The 25,176-nt window shown below is 36.1% G+C and overlaps 4 protein-coding genes, 1 long non-coding RNA gene and 1 other non-coding gene across 6 annotated transcripts; 2 read left to right on the top strand and 4 right to left on the bottom strand.

Annotated features, from left to right (window-relative positions):
* Window positions 1-2,374: 2,374 nt before the first annotated feature.
* LOC110939837 (cell number regulator 7) lies at window positions 2,375-4,748 on the bottom strand. Its single transcript, XM_022181408.2, has 4 exons — window positions 4,644-4,748; window positions 4,492-4,563; window positions 2,797-3,006; window positions 2,375-2,699 (listed from the first exon to the last, which is right to left on the bottom strand). Exons 1-4 carry the CDS (start codon window positions 4,717-4,719, stop codon window positions 2,641-2,643), a joined length of 417 nt encoding a protein of 138 aa, XP_022037100.1. The 5' UTR covers window positions 4,720-4,748; the 3' UTR covers window positions 2,375-2,640.
* Window positions 4,749-4,981: 233 nt separating this feature from the next.
* LOC110878121 (KIN14B-interacting protein At4g14310) lies at window positions 4,982-8,683 on the bottom strand. The gene is made up of 3 exons (XM_022126384.2): window positions 6,928-8,683; window positions 6,308-6,855; window positions 4,982-5,665 (listed from the first exon to the last, which is right to left on the bottom strand). The coding sequence occupies exons 1-3, from the start codon at window positions 8,515-8,517 to the stop codon at window positions 5,146-5,148; spliced, it is 2,658 nt and encodes an 885-aa protein (XP_021982076.1). The 5' UTR covers window positions 8,518-8,683; the 3' UTR covers window positions 4,982-5,145.
* A 322-nt stretch (window positions 8,684-9,005) lies between these two features.
* Window positions 9,006-10,149, top strand: LOC110878111. Its single transcript, XR_002557642.2, has 2 exons — window positions 9,006-9,335; window positions 9,423-10,149. It is a non-coding gene; the product is annotated as an uncharacterized LOC110878111 (long non-coding RNA).
* Window positions 10,150-12,649: 2,500 nt separating this feature from the next.
* LOC110931436 lies at window positions 12,650-13,273 on the top strand. The gene is made up of 2 exons (XM_022174832.2): window positions 12,650-13,106; window positions 13,193-13,273. The coding sequence occupies exon 1, from the start codon at window positions 12,707-12,709 to the stop codon at window positions 13,091-13,093; it is 387 nt and encodes a 128-aa protein (XP_022030524.2). The 5' UTR covers window positions 12,650-12,706; the 3' UTR covers window positions 13,094-13,106; window positions 13,193-13,273.
* A 4,167-nt stretch (window positions 13,274-17,440) lies between these two features.
* Window positions 17,441-18,197, bottom strand: LOC110939831. Its single transcript, XR_004861644.1, has 2 exons — window positions 18,142-18,197; window positions 17,441-17,847 (listed from the first exon to the last, which is right to left on the bottom strand). It is a non-coding gene; the product is annotated as an uncharacterized LOC110939831 (transcript).
* Window positions 18,198-20,872: 2,675 nt separating this feature from the next.
* Window positions 20,873-24,370, bottom strand: LOC110939821 (glycolipid transfer protein 1). Its single transcript, XM_022181392.2, has 7 exons — window positions 24,310-24,370; window positions 23,069-23,188; window positions 22,812-22,867; window positions 22,393-22,523; window positions 21,978-22,113; window positions 21,771-21,902; window positions 20,873-21,052 (listed from the first exon to the last, which is right to left on the bottom strand). Exons 2-7 carry the CDS (start codon window positions 23,184-23,186, stop codon window positions 21,017-21,019), a joined length of 609 nt encoding a protein of 202 aa, XP_022037084.1. The 5' UTR covers window positions 23,187-23,188; window positions 24,310-24,370; the 3' UTR covers window positions 20,873-21,016.
* Window positions 24,371-25,176: the final 806 nt, after the last annotated feature.

The following is a 25,176-nucleotide window of genomic DNA, read 5'->3' on the forward strand; positions in this document are numbered from 1 at the left end:
ACTATATATATATATACATATATATATATATAGGGAGATGATCATGAGAAAACTACATATAAATGAGAAAACTAGAAAACTAACTAAAAAAAGCTAAAAAACATACCAATTTTTTTTTTACAATTTTTTATAAAAAAATCGCTAGTTTTTATATATAAAATTTTTTTTTGTTGTACTGCACATGTGCATTATATATGTACTACACATGTGCACTATATCCGTAATAGTGCACATGTGCAATACAACAAAAAACTTTTTTTTAATTTTTTTTTTTGAAAATTTTTTTCCATGCATAAAAAGTTGCGAGTTTTTTATAAAAATTTAAAAAAAAAATTGTATGTTTTTTTTGAATTTTTAGTTAGTTTTTTGGTTTTCTCATTTAAACTAGTTTTCTCATGATCCATCCCCTATATATATATATATATATATATATATATATATATGTACGGGATCAGGAGAAAACGCCCTAAAGTGTGAGAACGGTGAGAACGCATCCTGTCCCAACACGTGGCGCGGGATATGATCAGGGCGTGAGGCTTTTTTTTGTCTTTTCAATCTTCTTTTATTTCCCAATTTTGCATAACATGCTTCTTGTAAAACGCAATGACAATCAATATTTTGCACTGTAGCTTCTAAAAAGCAATGGAGTTTTAACATGGCCATGTTAATGTTTTAACATGGTCTTGCTTTTGTTCCAACATGACCATGCTTTTATTTTAGCATGATCATGTTCTTTACACTCCAGGTTAGGCTGTAAGACGCAATGAAAGCCAAAATCAATGTTTTGCACTGCAGGTTCTAAAAAGCAATGTAGTTTTAACATGGGTATGCCTTAGTTCCAACATGATCATGCCTCTGTCTTAGCATGATCATGTTCGTTGCACCGCAGGTTCTAAAACGCAGTGGGTTTTAACGTGGTAATGCATTTGTTCCAAAATGATCATGCTTCTATTTTAGCATGGTTCTGCCTCTTCTATAACATCCATAAGAACAAAAATGAAAAGAACTCTAACTAAAACATAATGAGGTGAAACGCAATTGAGGTTTGATAACCTAAAACGCAATGAAAATAAAAAAATAACACAACTTACAAAAGAATTCTGATTAACGATAGTGGATAGAGAAAGAACTCCGATACACCATAGGGAAACTTGTTGCGATGGTGGTGGCTGGTGGAGCGGTGACGGTGGATGGTGGAATGGTGGTTTCATATCTGAAAACCCAACAGGTGGTTGAAGGTGGTGCCGTGGTGGTGGTGGTTTCAGATCTAGTTTTCGACAAGATGGTGGCGATCGTAGGTGGTGGTGGAAGTGGTGGTGTTGGTTGTGATGTGGTAGTTTATGGTTTTGAAAATTGTGGATTTGAGTATACGGGAAAGAGAAATGAATATTGCAGAAGTTGGGTTTTTTTGAAGATGGTGAGTTTTGACTAAAATGCCCTCGTTATGTTTTTTCATCTTTGCCACATGTTCTTTTATTGCTTCCTATCCTTTTTTTTCTACCAAAACTAAACTTCTTATTTGATGTTTTCCATATAAACCTTTACGTGCTTTAAAGCATGATATAACCATGTTAAAATAAAATCGCTACTAAAACAATTTTTTTTTTTTAATTTATATTTGATCTTTTCCCTATAAACCTTTACGTGCTTTAAAGCATGATATAACCACAGGGTCGTTCCAACTTTTTTAGAGGCCTAAGGCGAAATGAAATTTTGAGGCCCTTTTTTACTTTTTTTATTATTATAAACGGTATTCATTTATCCGTGTTTGGAACCTAGCAAAAATCTAACACAACTATAACATAGAGTGGTTTGCTTATATAAGAAATCAAACAAATTTAAAACAATAAATTTGCACTAATATTAATAATTATCATATAAATTTCCTTTTAATTGGAGGCCTTAGGCCCAAGCCTGGGTTACTTATACTCTAGGTCTGGCCCTCTATAACCATGTTAAAAAAATCGTCACTAAAACAAATTTTTTTTTTTTTGAATTTATCAAGCGTTACAAATTCCTTCACTATTATAATGTGTGTCGCCTTATAACTTTATCCTCGTAGAACCACACATTCTACTGTTACTCTGTTAGGGGGGAAAAGTTGACGCATAAATTCGATGAAAGTTATATGGATACAAATTTCTCATGTTAACACAATGAAATAGTTTATTGATTATTTGACTAACTTAATGAAACAACTAGATAAACTAAATAGGTTAAAAAATGTCTCAAACTTAAAACAAACATAACTTATAATCCATCTCGAGTTAGGATACTCAACAATCATGTGTAGTTTGACTGACCTTCGTACAAAAATTCTCTCCGAGCTTCATAAACTTGGTTTCTCATTCAAAATTATATTTATTTTCTCTCAGAAAAGTCATTTTGTTCTTTTATGATTCACTATGAGTCATGTATCATATGATTATATTTAAAATACTCGTTCAATTGACAAATCAACCTTCTACATACATTTAACATAAGTATGTTGTTATTTCTTGTAAAAACGCCAACCAGTAGATCAAATATTGCTTAAATGCGATTATTCCTTCTATAAAATGATAAATGTAACCCCTCGTCGAATGCGATTATTCCTTCTATAAAATGATAAATGTAACCCCTTGTCGAATCACAATGAGTTCAAACTCTTTCCATTGAAGGTGGCATACGTGGAGGAACATTTGGTGGTCCGATCCAACCTATTAGCAAACATCGCCATGTTAACCCAAACACTAACACAATTATGGTCAAATTCTAGCCAAATTGGAAGCAATTTTTTAACTTTATAGAACCAACCTTTAGATGGGTCGAGCCCTCGGTGCTTAAGTTCAGCATGTTCTTGACAAAGGGCACAAGCTTCGCAACAAAAATGAACACAACAATCGTTGCAAGGGTCAGATGGCAAACCATACTTAGTTCGTAGTCTTTCTCGAAGCATGCACGCATAGATCCAATGGCATGAAAAGGTCATCAAGACACCATAGATTAAGCCTTCAGCCACGCATGCTGCATGTACAACCAAATCAAGAGTCTTCTACTAGTAGTAAGTGATAGAAATGAGCGAATTGAATAAGGAGTTGAGCAAACACTTTTTACGTCTATTTTCAAGATTTTGTCAGAATTAACTATTTAGATTCAGAGATAATCTCCTAAATGGGCCAAAAACTAATATGTTAGGCCCAATTCAAGTGCACCCAATCTTGGGAGGCGCGAGTTGAAGGTGGCTCATTAGGGTTAGGCCCACCAGCCTCTTATAAAAAGAAGACTTTTCTACAAGAAATCAAGTTCCTCAAAAAAAAAAAAAAAAAAAAACCTCATTATATTGTCACTATTGATGATTTCACAATGTGGGTCGTGCTGTCTTGGCCGTCCGAGTACCCATGGGGCTTCAAGCATGTGGGTACTCTAACGTGTTTTTGGTTGCTGCAACTTGCTTCCTGACAAGACCGAGAAAACGAAGTGTAGCTGATCTATCTCCTTAGTTGTTGTAATGATCCAAGTAACCATCACGGTCAAAAGTTTCAAAATAACCACCAATATACGGTCAAAGGAGGTTATTCAATCAGTCAGCTTAGAGCAGGCGGGGTGGTCCGTGATACCACCCCATCACGCGTTAAACAACAACGGAACACCGCCGCCGCCCGTTATATCACGCGTTATATTATTAACTCGTTATCTTGATAACGCGTGAAAGTCAAAAAAGGAACTTTAGAATTGGACAGTTGGCTGACAAACACATTACTCAATGATTTTTAATTGGACCTTTCATTTAAAGTGAACTTAAACATTTTCTAATTTTAAAATAAAAAATTAAAAAAATTTGGGAGTGATGGAATTATATCACTAGTGACCACCCCCACTACATTTCTATCACTAGTGATAGAATATTGGGTGATGACATGGCATGAGTTGATTGGTGCTTGGTAGTGATAGAATTGTATCACTAGTGACCACCCCCTCCCCCCTTATAAGAGGCAACGAGGCGGTCCCGTTATAGCATCACGGCAAATTTGGTAACGCGTGGAACAATCAAATTCCCACCCCGCCTCCTTGCTATAACGCGTTATAGCATCACACGATTCCATTTTCGTTATGTTTTCAACGCGTTATTCTTTTGTTTTGTGAGTGTAATTGTTAGTTGGGGGGAAATTGTTGGGTGTGGTGGTGAGTGATGACCACCCCCACTAAAAAAGGTTGTGAGTGATAGAAAAATGGTCGATGACATGGCGGAATTTGATTGGTGCTTGTGAGTGATAGAATTCTATCACTAATGACCACCCCCCTCCCCTAAATCAGTGTAATTTGTCGTAAAAGAGACAAAAAGCAATATCCATGCATGAAATTTGTATGGTTGCTAGTTAACTGAAAAGATGAACATTTAACAACCAAAAGTTTAAATAACAGGTGACAAACAAACACGAGGGACACAATGCTCAGTAGGGAAGGGTGATGGTCGTCGATATAACAAATGATAGTTTTTTAGTTACTTACAACTTTTACCCTCGTCCAACACCTCTGCAATCTGACCAAAAGTTACACATGGAAGACAACATGTTATGAAACCTGCAAACCCACATCATTAGTGTCATTATCATTTGTAAAACTAATACATACATAAATATAGAGAAAGAAGTGGTGGTTACATGTAGCTGGATTGCTGCCACATTCAAAGAGGTCGGTGGACCATTTAGATTGTGGGGGGTGATGGTTGATGTTCATTGCTGGCTGATAGAATATTGATCACAAAACATGTCTGCTTTTAAGGATTATATCTGTCTATTTATATACACCACATAGGCCAGCAGGCAAGGAGCCAAACAGTCTACCGGAGCTCACTATGTTATTTGATGCTATTCCAGAGCAAAAACAAAAAGAAGATATAAAAAGAAAAGAAAAAAAAATTGAAGAGGCGAACCGGATACCTTATTTTGGAGCGTTGTAAATATTTCATTTACTATTTGACTTGTTTCTAGATAAAATAGGCTAAAATTGACCAGGTTTTTATATAAACAGATCCTAAGTTGTCATGTATTAAGCTTCAAACTCCATGACATACGGAAATGTAACAAACAATACACGAAACAGCAAATACACACACTTGGTGACGAATATATTACACAAACTCAAAACCATAAGTTATGGTAACTAAGCTAAGTATTTCCAGACCGCAGGGCGGTCTCTTGATATAAGCAGAGCTCGTGATCCCAAATAATCAAACGAAGGACAATATAAGTTATCAGGCCCGATAGTCTCTCTAAGCTTTTGACAATTTCCATGATCACCTCTCGAGTCATCATCTTTCAATGCATCAAATACAAACATACCCGAGCCACATACACCCATGACAAAATTTGAGTTACCCCAAACTTGTGTTATGGCTTTGTAATGTGTGTTAGATTCGGGTAACGTGTAGGTGGTGAACAGCTTCTGTTTGCGTAAAGAGAACTGTTGGATTTGGGCGGAGGATGGCGGTTTTTTGGTGGCTGATGGTGAGCCACTGCAACCGAGATAGATGGAATCCCCATGAGAAAAAACCGAATGGGCAGTGGTGTTATGTTTTGGAATCTTGAGACCAATGCCAGCTGGATGACGAAAGTCTAGTACGGTTATAGAATCTGATGTGCAGAATACACCGTCGTTCCCTTCAGCTTCTGATGAACTTACTCTGTATAGCAATATAATAATAAGCATATTTAATATTAATGAATCCAATAAATTAAAAAAAAAGGGTCAAAACTACCACCTAGAGCTGCAAAGGAACCGAACGAACGTTTGGTAAGAATATACGTGTTCACAAATTGTTCGTGAACACTTACCTAACGAGATTTTATGTTCATGTTCATTTGTTTAGAACATGAATGTGTTCATCTTCGTTTGTTAATTTTAGGTGACGAACGAAAACAAGTGTAGATGAACAGAAACCAACGTTCATGAACACAAATGGAAACAAACGAACACAAACAGTATTCATGAACAAAATATATAATGCAATGACACTTATTAATTATTTTATTTGTCGGAATTTTGAAGTATATAGATAAAATATAAACACTAAAAACACTAATGAACTATCGAACATAAACGAACACGTTACCGAACGTTCACAAACATATATGAATGAACGCGGCCTCTATTCATGTTCATTCATTTAACTAAACGAACCAAATTTCTTGTTCGTGTTCGTTTGTTTAATAAACGAACGAACACAAACGAACCTCCCACCAAACAGTTCACGAAATGTTTGCTGAACGTTTGGTTCGTTTGCAGCCCTACTACCACCTATAAAAGAATCAATAAAAAGATTTACCTTTGGCGAACGCCTCCACCAAGCTCAGCATCAGTATTATTTACATGAAGTGCCAAAATCTTTTCACCATTAGCCGAAACCGAGAGTAACGGTTCAGGGGTAATGGACCCTAAATCCCACAAACAAACACCCCCAGTCTCCGCTAAAACCACCTTTCCCCTGTTTCTCCATTGCAACGGGCTCGAATTCTCCATTGACAAAACAAAACTCTGCACATCCCACTTCGAAACATGCTCTCCATCGCGAATATCATAAACCCTGACACCCTTTTGATTACTGGTTGTTGAGATAATAAGTGGACCGCACGGTTTATACCACCATTGCCGGTTACTTGTACTACTTGTATTAGTCACTTCATCTATGTGAAATGATTTTACTTCTTTGGTGTAAAAGTCCCATGAACAAAAGCCTGCATCGGTTCTATTTCCGGCTGATGCAGCCACAACGTATCTTCCAGAGTAACCGTCTGCACCAGGTGCACGTACTATCCAACAGTCTCTCCACAGATTAGTTGAAACTTCGGCTAAAGGCTCGTATGTGGATTTCACCTGAAATAATAACCATTATTGTTATATGAACTATGAGTAAAATAGTAAAATGGGTGGAGCAACATTTAGTACCTCAGAGTTGACAACATCGTAGAACGTGCAAGAACCGTCATCATGTGCAAGTAGAACAGACTCTCCCTCTGATACAAACCATCCACCGGTGGAATTCTTGTGCCCGATCTCATTTAATTGATTGTTGAAACTATCATCTATCTCCTCTACATGTATCATAACTGTTTTATTTTCTTCTTCGTCACATTCTTCTAGTGTTTCATAAGCAGTGAGCATTGTCTCAACATTACCTTTTGGTCCTTTTCCATCATAAGTGTTTAAGGAATCCTGTTCTTTTGTATTTACTGTGCTGTCTGTTTCTTCAACTCTGCATATCTCCAAACAGTCCCTAACTGTAACTTTAGACTCCTCTTTACTCGATAAATCTGATAACACAGGCGCACTACTATTTTCACGCTGTTTTGCTTTGGTGATAGCTAAAACAGCTTCTGTATTGAAGGTTTCGTGGCTTCCTAAAGGCGCTTTTAGTGTTGATCGGTCTCTGAGTAATTTATGGTGAGGAAAGAACCGTGCTTCGAGTTCATCAGTATTCAATCCCTTAGCTGAACTTCTTGAATCACTTGACTCCTTAATTGAACTACGCCTTTTTGTCGTGTTTATCTGCAAATTATCACTTACAATTTCACCACTCACAACATCACCCATTGCCTTCTCAATCCCCTCAACAGAATCTTGAATATCCGAAAGCATCACTTTCGACGCACCAGGATTATTCAAATCCAGCATCTCCTTAGTCCTCTTAATATCCGACGCTATTCTCTTCACCTTCTCTTCCAAAAACGCAAGTTTCCCGTGCAGCTTACTCGGATACTTAGCACTTAAACTATCTTCACTCGGCTTCTTCTCTTTCGAAACATCCAAACCACTCCCTCTACTTAACTTCCCACTAGAATTACCAAAACTCGACCGAATACCATTCTCCTCACACTCAGTTAAACTACCAGTCCTTAATCCTACACACGATTTCGACCTGAACTTCTTCTCAAACAACTTAACAGTCTCTGAAACTTTCGGAACAGAATCTAAACTACAGTTTTCATCCGAAACAGTAGAAACCCTAGCACTTCGTGCTTTTACAAGTTTCGGCCCTTTCGGTTTCGATTCTTTTACCAACTCACTACTTTTCTCAAAACTGGCAACAGAAGTTATTAAACTCTTAACTCCAATGTTATAACTAGATCTAGAATCAGGAACATTGGAAGCCCTAGCAGGCCTATCAACACTAACACTTCTCGCATTTCGATCAACCGAAACCCTAGGTTTACGCATATCAGATGTAATAATATTATTAATCCTATTAAACTCACAAGGACTAGAGCTTCTACCTCTTGACTGTACAGAGACACTTGTTGACCACCTGGCGCGTGGCTCCACGCTCTCCTTATCGGCTCGAGCCACTGGAGGAAGCAGCGGCTTCGATGCAGCTCGAGTCCGTGAAGTGGATCTGAAAACATTGGCGTTTTCTTTTCCGGTGAACGTGGTTGTTTTGGATGACGGGGTTGTGATTTTGGATGTTTTTGGTGGTGGAAGGGTGGTGGTTTTAGAGACGGTGACGGTGTGTTTTGGGCGGCGTGCTGTGGAGGATGACATTGTGGAGTGAAGTTTTGTTGGATGATTTATGGCATGTTGAGTATGAATGTATGATGTTGGTGATTTTTTTTGAATGTTTGAATGAATGATGATGTTAAGCCGGAGATGATGGAAGTGTTTTCAAATGTTAGTGCCAGTTCTCGAGTGCTTTTTAGATCCAGTGATTAATATTTTAAGGTTAAAATGGGAGATTTAAGATTCAAAATATATCAACAAACAACAAAAAGGATAAATTACACTTTTCGTCCTTTATGTTTGTATCGTATTGCAATGGATAGCCTTTAACTTTAATAATTACAATCACAATCCTGAATTTGGAAAACTCAGTACATCTTTCGTACTTTAACACTAACAAAGTTAAAATTTTCAGTTAAATTTATTTATTTAAGGGTAGTTTAGTCTTTCTACTAATTATTTATAGTATAAATAAAAGAAAACAAAAGAAAATATAAATATCTCTCATCTCTCTCCCTCTGTCTCTCACCTAACCACCCATCCCTACCCTCTCTCCCCTCTTCCTCTCTCACCACACCTCCCTCTCTTCTCTCCCTGTCTCCACCTCCGCCGGAACCACCGTTTTCTCCGGCGACCTCCTCCGTTCCATCTCTGCCGCCGGTCCTCAGTTATCATCTCTCTCAATCATTCACTCCAGACCACTTCTCTCTCTTCAACTTCTAACCTCTTTCACCAATCTCAAAACCCTAACCCTAACTCTCGCCGGAAATGCCTCGCCGGACTCTGTTTCTGATCTGTTCGTCATTTCCTCTTCGTCGTACTCTTTAATTTCAAGCTCTTTAACTTCTCAGTTGACCACCCTTGTACACCATTTTTTTATATTTGACCATAACATTCTTATAGTAGAAAAAGTTTTGGTAATATCTGATGTCATGTTTTTTTCCCTTCAGACAAGCGATTCAATACCGATCTCACACCAAGAAAGGCGACTTTAAAATCCATTGTCAAGGAAGAACTTGCAAAAATGGCTGTTGAAGAAATTGAAGCTGAGGAAACCAGAAAAGAAGCATCAGAGTAGTCTTGTTGAAAATTACCTACACAACAGAGGGCATAATTGGTATTTTCTATTAATCTTTTAGTTCTTGCCATCATGTAGTGTTGGGTCTCTTTTAATCATTGTAATCTATTGTTAGATAAACAAGTTTATGTTCAGTTCACAAAAGACCTTGTTAAGAGATAAATTTTAGGTATATTTTTGCTTTTTGTGGATGGTTTTACTTCTCTGGCGTCAGTAAACGATGGAGGTCACGATTGAAGACTGGAAACCACCAGAGTCGTTGTAGCCGTCTACAAACGATGGCTTCGTCATCTTTGTTTTCTGCCTTGGCGGTGTGTAGGTGGTGGCAGTTAAGTGGTGGTGGTGTTGTTGTTACACGGTGGAGATGTAGATAAAAGAAAGATGATGACTGATTGTGTATGGTGAGTTTAGATCTTTAAAGTTTACTGATGTTCTTGTGGAGGTGTAAGATTTGTGGAGGTGAATGATGAGTCACAGGGAGAAAGAGAGAAAGAGGATGGAGATACACTTTATGTTTATTGTTTATGTTTTGTGTGTATACATATTAAATTACTAATATACCCTCACATGAGCTGCACATGTTATATTTAACTTGAAAATTTTAACCTGGTTAGTATTAAAGGACGAAAAATGTAGTGAGTTTTTCAAATAAAGGACTGTGTCTGTAATTATTGAAGGTAAAGGGTATCCATTGCAATTTGATACAAACATAAAGGACGAAAAGTGTAATTTACCCCAACAAAAAACTAAGTAATATAAACAAAAGTGGAAACACTTGCGCTTCACTGCGGGAATGATGGAATGATGCAACTGTTTTGGTTCGATACGGTAGCGACGCTCGTGATAGCAACTAATAGAAAAAAAACTTCGAGCAGGAATTTGAGTGATATTTGTTTGGTTCGTTATAATATTTGTATGATATTGGCATTCAGGTCAATAGAGAAAGATATCACAAAAAAGATATCGACACGTGTTTTAACTTCATCGAAATCCATAAAACAAATATTGTTACTGGTACTGATTTTGTTTAGATACGACTGGTTCGGTTCGTCTTAGAGAAGAAAAAAAGTACATTGTATTTGACTCATTTGATTTTAAATTAAACTCCCCTCAAAACATAGATAAAAATAAACACTTCACGACTAGTTCAGTTCGTCTCGGAGAAGAAAAAAAGTAAATTGTATTTGACTCATTTGTTATATTTAGAATTTTGTATTAGAGTTAATTACATAGTTGATCATTGTGGTTTGTGGAATGTAACAAGGTTGGGTACTAAAAGTTTAAAGTTACAGTATGGGGTATTAACTTTTGATTTTGTATCATAACAGAGTATTAAAGCTAACTCGAGTTAAAAACTAACTTAGAACTAAGTGTATTTTCATTATTTCCCATCTTAGTACCCAATTTCGTTACATTTAAAACACAATTTTTCTTTTTCTTTTATTATCTAACTATTTTTTTAGTTATTTAACTAAATAAATTTTGAAATTGTAGAGGAATGTACCGAACAGGTATGTGATCTCTTCACCAAGGACACGTGGCAAAAGATCAACCATACAAAATAAATAAAAGTGTCATGCCTTCTACCTTACGGTTGTCTCGCGCACAACTAATCATCTCCCGAGCACATCCTGAGTGCGGATCCCTTTTCTACCAGTCAGAGCAAAGATGACGTCAGCACAAGCATGCACACTGTGGGCATGGAATGTTCTCCACCTATAGGAGAATGACAAGTGTCGCCAAAACCGTTAGAGTTGAGGGATCATTCTCACCTAAAGGATAGCGACGTCTAACCAAATCTACTATAAATAGGATAAGGTTTACACCTCACAAGTACACACAATTTCTTTAATTCTCTTTCTCATAAGAACCCTAATTCATCAAACAAGTACTTATCTTCACGCCCGATGGTGGTTACAATGAGGAATCTCATCCTGTCGTGAGCCTAACGGTGTTGCTATTTTGCAAGACAAGCAGGTGAACGAACCTCGGAGCCAATATTAGAAGCATTGCGTTGGTGAAACTGATCTGAGTCATCTCTGGCTAAGATTTGATTCTTTAGAAATGGTGAAAAAGTTATACATTCTAAGAGATTTTATCTATGTAACGACTATCTATGTTTCGTTGTGTGGACATAGTGTTTTATCTATTCGTTGTATAAAACCGAGCCGAACATACGATGTATTTTTTTATTAACGTTTCGTTTTGTAAAAGGTTAGAAATTCTAAAAGATGTAATCTACGTCAGGACATATATTTTATGGATAGCAAGGTTAGAAAGTATTGGATTGTATAAAAGTTCATAATTTTGTCCAATTACTGAAACATTTGACCACTTGCGTAAAGTAAATTTACATACATGATACATGTCATTATGTTATTTATTGATACTATTTTATTTACATTTCCTTTTTAAGTATTTCCGATAAGTTGTAATCGACTGAAATTTTTAGATAAACTTAGATGGACCGATGGAGGTCGCGACTCACTGGTAAAGATGACGAAAATAATACATGTTCTTTTTATTGGAAACCTATATTACTTTTGTTATATTTGTTAGAAACATCATGTTGTACTTTATTTTAGAGTAAAATGCCCGGATAGTCCCTGTGGTTTCGTCTTTTTTCACCTATAGTCTCCAACTTTCTAAAACTACCTGAATAGTCCCAAGTTTTCATTTTTTGTTCCCGGATAGTCCCTGGGTTTAACTTCAGTTACTTTTCTCTGTTAAAATGATGTGAAATGACAAAAATACCATTTCCTTAAAAGGCCAAACCATAGGGACTATCCGGGCATCTTCTTCATTTTTATTTATAAAACCCCACCACCACACTTCATCTTCAACCTCCACCCACCATCACCCTCTTCCACCCTCCACCATCACCGCCACAATCTACTGCTGTCAGTGTCTACTGTATGGGCGGTGCTGCTGCTGTCGGTGTCTACTGTAGATTCGAAACCCGTTCTCATGGCGGCGGTGGAGGAAACAGCGGCAGAGACGGCCGAGGAGGAGGTTGAGGACGGTGATGCTGGAGATGAAATCTCCACCGTTGATGTGATAGCTGAAGAAGATAACGAGTTAATTGCAGCAAAGGAATATATTAACAACGGGGAGAATAATAATAATAATATTAATGTAAGTGATGAGACAGAGACTATGAAAATGGAGGAAGAAGTGATGACAGATGTTAAGAGTGATACACAGACGGAAAATGTTGAAACTGTGCAAGGAGATGAAGAAATAACTGAAGGTCAGGATGTTGTTGATGTGGAGAAACTTGTTGGTGTTACGGAAGTTGACGACGCAGGAGAACCGGTGGAGGCAGATGAGGATAAGTTGGTGGATACGGATGTGGAGAGTGATGAAGAGAAAGCAGGGGCGGAATCACCGGAGCAGTCTGTTAAACCCGGGGGTGCCGGGGGAAGAAACGGAAAAGAGGAGGGAAGACGCCACAGGATACTCCGAAATCTAGTGGTGGAGGGCGGAAGACGGTTGAGGAGGAGGATGTTTGCTTCATGTGTTATGATGGTGGAGACCTTGTGATATGTGATAAGCGGTGAGTGTTCGGATTAATGATCGATTCGGGTTTACATTAACTGGAGTTTTGTTACTGATTTTAACTTTGTTGTTTTGTGATTGCAGTAATTGCCCTAAAGCTTATCATCCTGCTTGCATTAACCGGGAAGAGGCTTTCTTTCAAACTAAGGGTCGATGGAATCGTGGAGAGTTATTTCTCCATCCTTTTAATACATTTAGTTCCTTTTGCAATCTACAGCAGTAGACACCGACAGCAGCAACACCTCCCATACAGTAGACACCGACAGCAGAAGATTGTGGCGGTGATGGTGGAGGGTGGAAGAGGGTGATGGTGGGTGGAGGTTGAAGATGAAGTGTGGTGGTGGGGTTTTATAAATAAAAATGAAGAAGATGCCCGGATAGTCCCTATGGTTTGGCCTTTTAAGGAAAGGGTATTTTTGTCATTTCACATCATTTTAACAGAGAAAAGTAACTGAAGTTAGACCCAGGGACTATCCGGGAACAAAAAATGAAAACTTGGGGACTATTCAGGTAGTTTTAGAAAGTTGGGGACTATAGGTGAAAAAAGACGAAACCACAGGGACTATCCGGGCATTTTTCTCTTATTTTATTGTATAAAGTTAACATTAAATCTTTTATTTTATTTTATTCACTGACTACATCGTACAATGAAAAGTATTATTTGAAACAGAAAAGGGTTTAGGCAAGATTTTCTTGTTTTAAAAGAGGTGTTAGGGTGGGGGGTATGATGTGTGGGGAGTGGGTGTCATCGATCGGTGATTACATCATCATGATTGAGTTAGGGTGTTTGAGTAGGAGAGAGGGTGAGAAATCGGGGTATGGTCACCGATGTGGAGAAGAGTGATGGAGGAGAGAGGAGAGAAGAACCAATCACAAAATATATAACTCAAACACCCTATAGTGATTAACCATACCCCCTAATTGAGTGCAAAATGGGGAGTGGAATGGGGAGTTGACATTGCATAATATTATTGGGTAGAGAATCACTCAATCACCCTAGAGTGATTAACCATACCCCCCACCCGTAGGTGTAAAAAACCCGGTTAGGCCCAAACTAGTCCGTTCTTTTTACATTGGACTAAAATGGTTTGGCCCAAATCGGTTCTCAACACAAAATTGTCGAACCTACGTCAAACCATCAGGTTGGGCCAGGGCCTAGATCGGTGTTTTTGGGATCGGGCCGGGTTGAAAACCAGTTTGGCAGACCTAAACTGGTTTTTCTACACCTCTAATTCGAGGTTGCACAAACCAGGTATTTTTAATAACATGTTCCGGTTATGGAACCGGTTTCGGTTTCTCATTTTAAGGGGTGGAACCAGTTATTGCTATAACTGGTTCGGTTCCGGTTCCGGTTATTTGAGAAAAAAAAAACATACCCTATGTTCCCGGTTCCGGGTAGGGTTCGGTTCCGGTTCTTAAGAAACTTGGTATTAAAATACCCTATTTTCGGGTTTTTTATACCCTATTTCCGAGTTGTTTAGTTCTACATTTTCGTATTTTTTACTACTCTATTGCGTTTTTATTGCCCATATTTTCTCGTATTATTTGTTTATTATTATTAAATATGCATCTTCTTATACTAATAAACAAAAATCTTTTTTGGACACGTGTCACTCTCTGGTGCTTTCTCACATTATTTTCCTATTTAACTCTCATATTAAATAATAATAATTTAAAAAAAAAATACTAGATAAGAATAAATATTTAGATATGGATAAACGTTTGTTTTTATTATGAGCATATTAAATAATAATAATAGTTTTAAACAAAAAAATTAATTAAGAATAAATGTGATCGAAATTATGGTAAATTAGGAATCAAATGTTCCCGTTTGATATATACTTAATAATTGTATTATTGTTTTTTTTTTCACTAGAATTAAATTATTATTCTAGGTCGGTCATATGCTTCTATCAAATTGTAATTGTTTTTAAACGCATCACTATAATGGTAGGCATATGCTTCTAAATTGTAAACTTTAAACCCATCATTTTTAGATATAAAGAACATCACTATAATTGTAAACTTTAAACCCATCATTTGTCGCACATTGCATCAACATGTATAAAGAACACCATTTTTAAATATAACAATCCTATACTTCATTCAAAGAGAATTTATTTCTCGATTTTACGATATAATTCATAAAAATGATGAAATATATAAAACATGGGGATTGATCTCCACCTTTTTTGTACCGTAAACTCTCTTGAATACAAATTTAAAACGGGTGTTTTATGAATGAAATAAACAAATAAACATGAAGGTGCATAAAAACTAACTAAAATAATTGTATCTCATAATTTGAATGTACCATAAAAACGAGATTCAACCCCATGTAAATATGTAATACATGTGTTTTTAGCCTAATAATAAATAAAAAGCGAAATAAACTGTTATAATAAGTAAATTGTACATCAAAGTTCATTTTAAAAGATAAATCTTGACAACTGTATGTGTTAACATATGACATTATATTTTATACAACACGTGCAATATACGAGTTTTTTTAAAGATATATCTTTTTATTATTTATTATATAAAATTAAATTTATGCAAAATAAAAAAAACAAAGTAAAATGGTGTAATAATTAAATAGTACATCAATGTTCATTTTTTAAATGATAAATCTTGATGACTATTTATGTTAACATATGACATTATATTTTTTTCAGCACGTGAAATATACGAGCTTTTTTAAAGATATATCTTTTTATTATCTATTATATAAAATTATGTAACCCGTGTAATACACGGGGTTCTAACCTAGTTGTATAATGTGAGAAAATTAAAATAAATGCGCTAATATAAATTTAAAAGAAAGATATTAGAATCATGTATTGGGTATTAATCAGGTATGATCGGTTCAGGTTTCGGTTTCAGATATTGAGATTAAAATGCATACCCTATCTAATACCCTACAGGTAGGGTTGGTTCCGGTTTCGGGTATAGAATACCCGGGTATTAGGAAAACCGGTTCCATGTTTTTTTACCAGGTCCGGTTTTAAGTACGATTTTTTTGCACCTCTACCTCTAATTACAACCATGAAGCTTATTAACTGTTTCAGTGTACACTTTAGTGGTGCACAAAAAACCCGAACCCGGACCCGGACCCGGAAAAAAAAACCAGGAACAGGGTATTATAAAAACCGGGTTTTCTATACCCGAACCCGAACCCGACCCTACCCATAGGGTAGGGACCGGGTATTCATATTTGATCTAAAACCCGAACCCGGAACCAAGTTTTTTTATACTTGGTTTATACCCGAAACCCGGTTTTTATAAATACCCGGAACCGGTTTTAGAAATACCCGGAACCGGGTTTTATAAATACCCGGAACTGGGTTTTTTTATACCCGGTTATATAGCTACCCTCGAGTTTACGTGCTTATTTTTATGTATGTTTCGGCATAAATTCAAGTTTGTTTACGTTATCACGCTTTTTTTAAAATGGTTCGTGCCAAATATAATACGTTATTGTGCATATTTTTATTAATGTTTTAGTGGATCTACCGTCTACATTTGATCGATAAACAACTACAAAAAAAATAAGTATGTTCAAATCATGTTAAAATAACCTACCTGCCTTGCGGGGAATCATGTTAAAAAAATAAGTATGTTCAAATCATGTTAAAAAAATAGGCACCATCCACTAAAACATATAAAGAAGCATTAATACCCAATGCGGGTTTTTTCCCAACCCGATGAATACGCGAACCCTACCCGATGAATACCCGAACCGGACCCGATCCCGGAAATAGGGTATTACAATACCCGGGTTTTATAAAACCCGACCCGAACCCGGGTATATAGGGTATACACTTTTGGTAGAAAACCCGGACCCGACCCGGTTTTTAAAAAAACCCGATTTTAAAAACCTGATCCTACCCGAACCCGGTTCCATACCCGGAACCGGTTTTTAAAAAAACCCTATTTGTGCACCACTAGTACACTTGCAACCGATAAAGTAAACAGCCCAAGAATTCGTCAGCCTTATTTCCAGCTTCAACCCAAAAATTCGGTCAGCCTACTAATTGTGGCCCCAAACTCTGTCTCATTCCAAATAGTTAACCCGACCGATAAAACCCGAAACTGATCTAAAACCAAAATGCGCTATGCATTCAAGTCCTCGGGTTCGCTTTTCTTGGCTTCCCGGTTTTGCATTCGGTTCTATACCAGGTTGGTCCGGTTTCTGGCCCATGATAGGCCTTACCTAGAACTTGGAAGTGTAGGTTTGGTTTTTTTTTTTTTTTTTTTTGTGTGTGTGTGTGTGTTGGTTGAGTTGTGGAATAAAAGCAAGCGCGATATAATCGAGTTGTATGACTACTAGAATGAACCGAAATGCTACAATTCTCATTGTTGCATATGTGCAAAAATAATACAAAGAGTGACGAATCGAACATCAACTAATGATTTATACATAAAACAGTTTTCGGTCCTATACGATATAAAATTGTTAAATATCATGTAAATATGTTAAAAAAGCATGGTAAGTTTTAGGGATGGTAATATTCACAAAACTCATTGACCTTAATCATCGTTTGAGGCGGACGGATCTTTGTTTGATCTCTTTTTCCTTCGGTTCTTTTTCGCTCCTGCTTCTTGTGAAGGCGACTCTGAGCCCGCGGTTGAGGTTTTGGCCCGCCTACCTCGGCTTGTTTCAATGTCACTATTCGTGCTCTTGTTAGAAGCTTGTTTCTTGGATTGCTTCGACTTGCCATGACGATTTGAAGTTCCATCTATATCGCGCAATAAGCAATGTTAAATTCAAAATTTAGGAGCACACAAGTAGCAATATCAGTACCAAAACTACTTTCTTCCAACTATTTTTCTTAAGACATTTGATGGTTTGGTCGCAAGAAAAACCCTTTATTAATAGAATATTTGGTTGACTAATCGAAAATTAAACGAACCCCTTTAGTTCTGCCCATACTATAAAAATGAGCATTGATGCTGATACAAATCTAATAGATGAACGGTTGTTAAGATTCTTGATTAAAGATCTTATGATCTTCATTAAGAAACAAACGTACCTTTTCCACCATTTACATCCGACGATCCAGCATCCGAACCTTGAAACTCATTCATCTAAGGTACACATACCACATACAACAAAACTCGAGTAAGAACAACGTTATGTCATATTGGCAATCACAACCGACATATGAGACATGTTATACAATAGATCGGGGATTACCCAACTAGGAGCATTGGAAGAAGGGCCGTCGCAACCAATGTGGGCAACATGTTTAACATCCGTGGGCGCACCAATTTGTATTTCGGGTTCCTTTTCATTATCCGCCTCTATAATTCACACGAATTCATAAGCCATGTCAAGAAACATAAGCAAATAAAACATGATAATCACAATCACAAATTAAAAAATGTACCGAAAATTTCAGAGATGTAACGTAGGCCTTTTAATAGACCTTTCATGGCCTTGCTCATACACACTATTCGATTCGTAAATGATTAACAACACAAGAAATCACGTAGACCCGTCCTTGATCATAGAAAGCTTCTCATCTTCAACTTGACAATTGTTGTTTCTAAAATATGTAGATGCTAAATAATAAATTATGTAAAAATCTATGTAATTGGAACATGAGATTACGAGCTCATGGGAAACAATCCCCAAGATGATCGTTCCCAACAAGACAACAAGAAAATGGAAATAAAATTTGATGGATAAAAATATGTTTGACGAAAAATATAGATTTTAAGAACACAAAGAATAAAAATTTAGTAAATTGGAAACTATAAATTATTTGTCAAGGTTATGGATGAATATCAGCCATTAGTGTCCCCATATTTTTATAGAAACCACTAAAATTTAAGGGCATAAAAGTATTAAACCCATATTTTGGATTTTTGGTGCCCAAAAGTACCTAATGTTTTAATTACATTTGGTTTTTATATATAAATTTAATTTAAGTATTTGTATTATATGTATAGGACCCATCTCGATCTTTGTCACATCAATTACAAGAGAGTCTTAGTGCAAATGATAATATTGAGATGTTTCTAAATTTGATTATTGCTAGGTTTGAACATAAAGAAAAATGAATTAATCAACTCAAGGCATTATTCAGAAAGAGGCTCTAGAATGCTCTTTTAATTTTTGGAGGTAATCCAAAAGCTAAATAACTCTATTGTTAGAAAAACTTAAAACGTTCATAACTTTAACCCATTAAAGTTAACAACGCCATAATAGGTCCGACGCTTTGACAAACCAACATGGTGTTTGTTCATGGCATTAGGCTAGGCGGTGTGAATTCGTGCCTCTGCCATCTCTCTTTATAACGCCCTATAGCGCCCCTTTCCTCATTTCCTAGGTGCCAAGGGGGACGCTATCCTTAGCATTCGCAAAGAGATAGCGGGCGTGAAGGGTTGCATCTGGTGGGCCTCATGTCTCTCGACTAGTTAGATTTGTTTATTTTTTTTCTTCCTTTTATAATATTATAATAGGGGGCGCTAGTGGGTCTTTATCCCACACCATTGTTGTTAAAGGGGGCGTCATTTTTATCCCAAAATCTACGTGGCGTGATAAACCTCTAGGAGCTTTACACCACACCACTCAACCTTATAATCTAGTGGTCTCTTGGGGCTGAGATAAAGCTTAGGGACCATTAGGTCCTAGGTTCAATTCCCACAAGGGGGGTTTCCCATATTTATTGGGTTTTCTCCTGAATTAGTGTATAAATATTATTGTCTAATGGAGATGGATATGATCGGGTGGTTCCGCACGTAAATCATGGACGTTATTCATGTTTAATTTCTTCAATTTCATTTATATGTCATTATTTTAATCTTCAAAATATGAGGTTTACCTGCTAAGTTACTACTCTCTTAAGGTGCATTAATTCTTATTCATACCTAACTTAAACTAACTTAAAGTATGTGTTTGTTTTTGTGTTTGTGCTTCTAGTTTGCTTGATATAACACGACAAATGTCTAACTGAAGATATTAACAACATTGTCATCAACAGTTAAGTGCGAATTTATTCATGCACTATTTATATTCGGTGTCTAGAATTCAAGGTGTATCGAATCGATTCTACATTTGCCACTCTCACCTCATAATCTATTCCAACTTCACTCGAGCTTTCGAGTTTTTCATGTCGCCAAAAATAAATATAAAATGATCTTAGTTTGTCCTTTCTAGTTATATTAACATCCTATTTTGGTTTGTTTTCCAAATTAAGGTGCATGGCCAACGAAGAAAACAATAAAGAGGGACAGTGATGTTCCTACGTTTTTGGAGGCCCTAATCAAACTACGAAGTGGAGGCCCTTTTGCAAAATTATCATTTTCAACATATTTAGTAACAAAATCCTCCTCCTTTATCCGGGCTTGAGATCGGCAATTGTAAACTAAAAAGTTTATAATTGGCGTAGTTAAATTTGTTTTTGAAAGTCGTTTTTTGTCTTTTTACATAACCGGATTCAAAAGTTCGGATTCAATTTGACATAACAAATAGCCTAACTACTATCATGGTTTCTAACAAATATTAAATAGCAATTGAAATCTAGCAAATATTATTGAAGCTAATATTATTGAAGAAGGAGACCCATAATTCAAAATCTTAAGGCCCTTAAAATTTGGAGGCCCATATTCAATAATTAGGCATTTAGGCTTGGAAGCTAATATTATTGAAGAATGAGACGCATAATTCAAAATCTTAAGGCCCTTAAAATTTGGAGGCCCTAGGCCTTTGCCTAGATCCACAAACCAATTGGGCCGGCTCTGAAGAGGGATACATATATAAATCTCTAATGAAATAATAAATTTAATAGAAGTTTAAAAATATTGCCCAACAAAATCTTGTCAAAAACGATGATGCGAACAAAAGATGTAACGCAATGGACCAATAAGTTGACATAAAAACTTCCTTAAATGTTTCTTCTATCATGCCGCCTTCATAGAATCCACGCCACATGAATGCTATATTAAATCAAAATGACAAAAAAAAAAAAAAAAATTAGGGTGTGTAACTTCTTACACGACTCAAAACAAGAGATCAACGTAATCAGGTTTTAGATTGTTATATCTAACTTGTTTAACAAACATGTGTTCGTGTTGACTTATTTAACATGTATAATTAAATTGGTCTACCTGTCAATATGTTTAGTTAAATAGGTTGACCCATGAACCGGTTTCTTTATGTCTACGGAACTTGATAATTACCCACCATCTGCCTGCCTGACAGCCCATTTGACACGTTTAGATAAATATGTTAAACGAGTCGTGTTCGAGTTAACCTATTTAATTAAATGATTCATGCTTGGGTTGACTTGTTTAATCCATTTAAAAAGAAAACACTTCGACCCGCTAACCCGCGTATGACTCGTTTAACCCATTCTTTACAACCCCCTAACTTGATTAACAAATCATTTAACAACTTGTACCCACCAACATGTCAACCCACTTTTTATATATATGGGTTAAACATGTTGTGTTTGGATTACATGAGTTTGACTGTATACACGTTAAGGTTAAGGTTAATGTTCTAGACACAAATAAACATATGGGTGTTCAGGTTGAACAAGTAAACAGTCAACCTGCAACAGACACCACTAAAAAATATCGATGAGATGTCACAAGGATATGATTTGGTAAATGAATTTTATAGTTTTGGTAAACGAATAGAGATATAACTTACTAGGAACTTATGAATTTGAGCCAGAACCGGTGCAAACGATTCACAAAATCTGTCCATATCCGCATACGTGTCTCCCTTGCTTGCTATGACTTCCATGAACTTCTTTCTATCAGGAACCAGCTTGATGGCAACCTACATGTGGAAGTTTACGCAACGCGTTATGATGCACGCATTGATCAATGGAAAAACGAGGTAAACTTAACTTACCGTAAAACTTGAACTTGCTATCCAACCATGCCATTTCTTCAAAGTCTTGCCGTATGAGTCGTTGCAAGCTTGTTGCATTGTCCAGTCTTGATGTTGGTATAAGTTACGGAAAAGCTCCACCAAGAAATCCATTGCTCTACAACAATATGTAACATCTGACATGTCATACCGACTAATATTGTTTGTTTTGCTCACAAAAAGCTTACGGATTTATTTATTGTTTGTTTTTTTTCTTTTTTTTTGCCTGAGTGAGGCTTTCTAGGGTGTCAACTGCCCTGGAATTACTCTCACCTAAGCACGTTTAACTGCGGAGTTTTTATGAACTGAACATTTTTAGTCCACGGATGATGCGCGATTTACCTAGGGTGTTACTACATAATAATACTTGATGCATATGTTGAACCGAACATAATACCTTGTCAACCAAAGAAGCCCGTTTGTGCAACTTGATGAATTCTTTGCTGTTTTTGTTTCAACTTCGGCTTGTACCAGAGCATATAGGTAGTTGAATCTAGTTGGATTTTCTGTATACTTAGAATCCAATCTCTGCAAGTAAAAAACAATAGCCACATGGGTGAACAAAGTTTTGTTTAACCATGAGAACCCTTTACCTTAAAACTTAAGGAATCCACCAATACTCAGCTTGCTAACCTATGGGATCAGGTAAAACGCCATTTGCATTGCACAAGTAGCCTTAGAGAGCGTTAAAGGCTGAAAACCAGTTTAACGTTGGATTCACGCCTGATTCCTCTAGAGAGGAACTCAAGCGCTTACCACTATGTCAACCTATGAAGGTTAAAGGAAGTTAATATATTTAAACTTGGAAAACCATACCGTGATATTTCCATTTATATCTGATTTCACCACAGCCATGGCAGCTCCAAACTTATCTGAATTTAAAAAAAAAATAAACCAAGTCGTCCGTAATTATAGTCAGTCATTAATCATGGTCTTTTTTTTAGTATTATTAATCTTGCAAAACTTAAAAACAGGCCATGAAACCGAACTACTAGCGAAGTTACTAACTGATTCAACTTGTTTTCTAGGTAGCTACATTATAAAACAAGAACAGATATGACACAAGCGTGCACCTAGAATCGGCAGCAACATTTTGCAGACATCCAAGAATGGTTTAGTCAAGATTTCATCATGATCAGACTTCATAAGCTTCATTCCTTCTATGGCAGATGTGAACACAGTTTCTTCCATATCTGATCAAAGATTCCAAGACCAAATAGAAGCAAATCAGCCGATACAGTCGTTTTAAGGTTTATATGGTTCGGTTCACAATCTCGAAACAACTATGGCACTATAGCGGTTTGGTTCTCAAGCTGGAACTTGAAATCACCCATGCAAACTAAACATGTCATGCACTTTCATTATTATTATTATTATTATTATTTTCATTTTTGTAACACGTAGATATGCTTATTGATATGTACTGTTAGGATAATATATGTAGTGTTAGGGGACCCGGGGCGGTCTTCTTCCACGCGTTATAGTATAACGGAAAAAAAGAATAACGCGTTATAGCCGGCCGCCGCTACCACTTCAACGCGTTAATCTTCCACGCGTTAATCATTTTCGTGATGGTGACAACGCGTTATGGTTTATTTTTGTGAGGGTATTTGTTGGTTGGGGGGAATTGTTGGGTGTGGTGGTGAGTGATGACCACCCCCACTAAAAATGGTTGTGAGTGATGGAAAAATGGTCAATGACATGGCGAAACTTGATTGGTGCTTGTGAGTGATAAATTCTATCACTAGTGAACCACCCCTAGTCCCCTTAGGATAATATTCTTGAAGGTTTTAGTGTGTAAAGTGTACAAAGCGAAAGAAGAAAACACGCAGTGATACTTCCGTAGATACTAATTACACTACAACAAATTTGAATTAATGTAATACTACTAATTATGCTACAAATTACAAGTAACGTAATAAATATTACTTTATTAAGCCAGGTGTTCGCACATTTTGCACGCTAAATCCTATTTGTACCTGATCTTGCCACCACTCATATATTTAAAGAACTTAACACGCACTGACAATTTTGAAATTGAAACCGTTTTGGCCGATCTAACCGACACCAAAACCATGTCGAAAGTTAGTGGCCCTAAAAAAATAATTAGGACCGTAAACACCCTTAAATCGAACATAAGCATCTATTAAATAAGATTGATCTCTATATAAACGTAAGAATGCATTGGAGATATAAATTAAGCATCCTAAAACACGAGGTAATCAAAGCATTGAATATATAATGATATAAATCTAGAATTGTTCATAAATGACGTCAGAATCATGGATGATGGATTAAGAAATTAGGTGCGTACCTGAAACCTGATTTGTTTATAATATTGATTTTGGATAGAAATGAGGAGAAAGATCAAATAGCTGAATGAGAAATTTTATAAAAAAAAATCTATGAAATAGTAATACAATTATATATTCTTTTTTGTTTATTGTTATAAATATAAATAATAATATTGACATGCTGTAAATTATTATTTTATTTACAAAAAGCACTAGTACTTGGTCGTTGTTCATAAGCCTTTAGATTCAAACATAACGTTAACAATATGTTTTAAGCCTTATATCATGCCATGATTTATGTTGATTTTGTTTATAAGTTATCTACTTTATAATTGAATAGTCAAATAGTCAATTCAATAACCACCGATAAAAAAGTTTGACTTATTTGTCGACTGAGTTTGTTATAGGTACGGAGAAAATAAAAATCAAATGAAATCATGATGGAAAAAACAATAAAATACTTGCAAAACAAAAATAATGAATTTAATTATTTATCACATTTATTAAATTTTGTGTTTATTACATACTATATCAGAAATTACTGTGTTACATGAGTTGAATACAAAAATAATATATAGTTAGTAATAAAGATTTCTTTTTTGAACGGTAAACTACTTTCATTCATCACCAAAACTTTTTTGAACGATAAACTACTTTCATTCATCACCAAAAAATCATACAATGTTTGGTACAAGCAAGGTACCGGAACATAATAAAAATTTATTTTACTTTTATTACTATTGTTTTTCAAATTAACTTTTTATATTAAGAAATAGAATGCGAATTGTGAAATAAAAGAAGTGAGAATAGAATCTTGGACTCATAACAATAGTGACACGTAAGTACTGTAATAGTTACTTATTTATTAATTATAGATTTGTAAGTTA

Source organism: Helianthus annuus, chromosome 1 (genome assembly GCF_002127325.2).
Source record: "Helianthus annuus cultivar XRQ/B chromosome 1, HanXRQr2.0-SUNRISE, whole genome shotgun sequence".
NCBI classification, from domain to species: Eukaryota; Viridiplantae; Streptophyta; class Magnoliopsida; order Asterales; family Asteraceae; genus Helianthus; species Helianthus annuus.

Coding starts and splice junctions, on each gene's coding strand:
- LOC110878121 (XM_022126384.2), bottom strand. CDS start 8,517: ATGTCATCCTCCACAGCACGCCGCCCAAAACACACCGTCACCGTCTCT. Junction 6,856..6,927: donor ACGATGTTGTCAACTCTGAG/GTACTAAATGTT, acceptor TTATTATTTCAG/GTGAAATCCACATACGAGCC. Junction 5,666..6,307: donor GGTGGAGGCGTTCGCCAAAG/GTAAATCTTTTT, acceptor ATTGCTATACAG/AGTAAGTTCATCAGAAGCTG.
- LOC110939837 (XM_022181408.2), bottom strand. CDS start 4,719: ATGAACATCAACCATCACCCCCCACAATCTAAATGGTCCACCGACCTC. Junction 4,564..4,643: donor TGGCAGCAATCCAGCTACAT/GTAACCACCACT, acceptor GTGGGTTTGCAG/GTTTCATAACATGTTGTCTT. Junction 2,700..2,796: donor AGGGCTCGACCCATCTAAAG/GTTGGTTCTATA, acceptor GTTTGCTAATAG/GTTGGATCGGACCACCAAAT.
- LOC110931436 (XM_022174832.2), top strand. CDS start 12,707: ATGAAAATGGAGGAAGAAGTGATGACAGATGTTAAGAGTGATACACAG.
- LOC110939821 (XM_022181392.2), bottom strand. CDS start 23,186: ATGGAAGAAACTGTGTTCACATCTGCCATAGAAGGAATGAAGCTTATG. Junction 22,868..23,068: donor AATGTTGCTGCCGATTCTAG/GTGCACGCTTGT, acceptor TTTTAAATTCAG/ATAAGTTTGGAGCTGCCATG. Junction 21,053..21,770: donor CTCAAATTCATAAGTTCCTA/GTAAGTTATATC, acceptor GATTTAATATAG/CATTCATGTGGCGTGGATTC.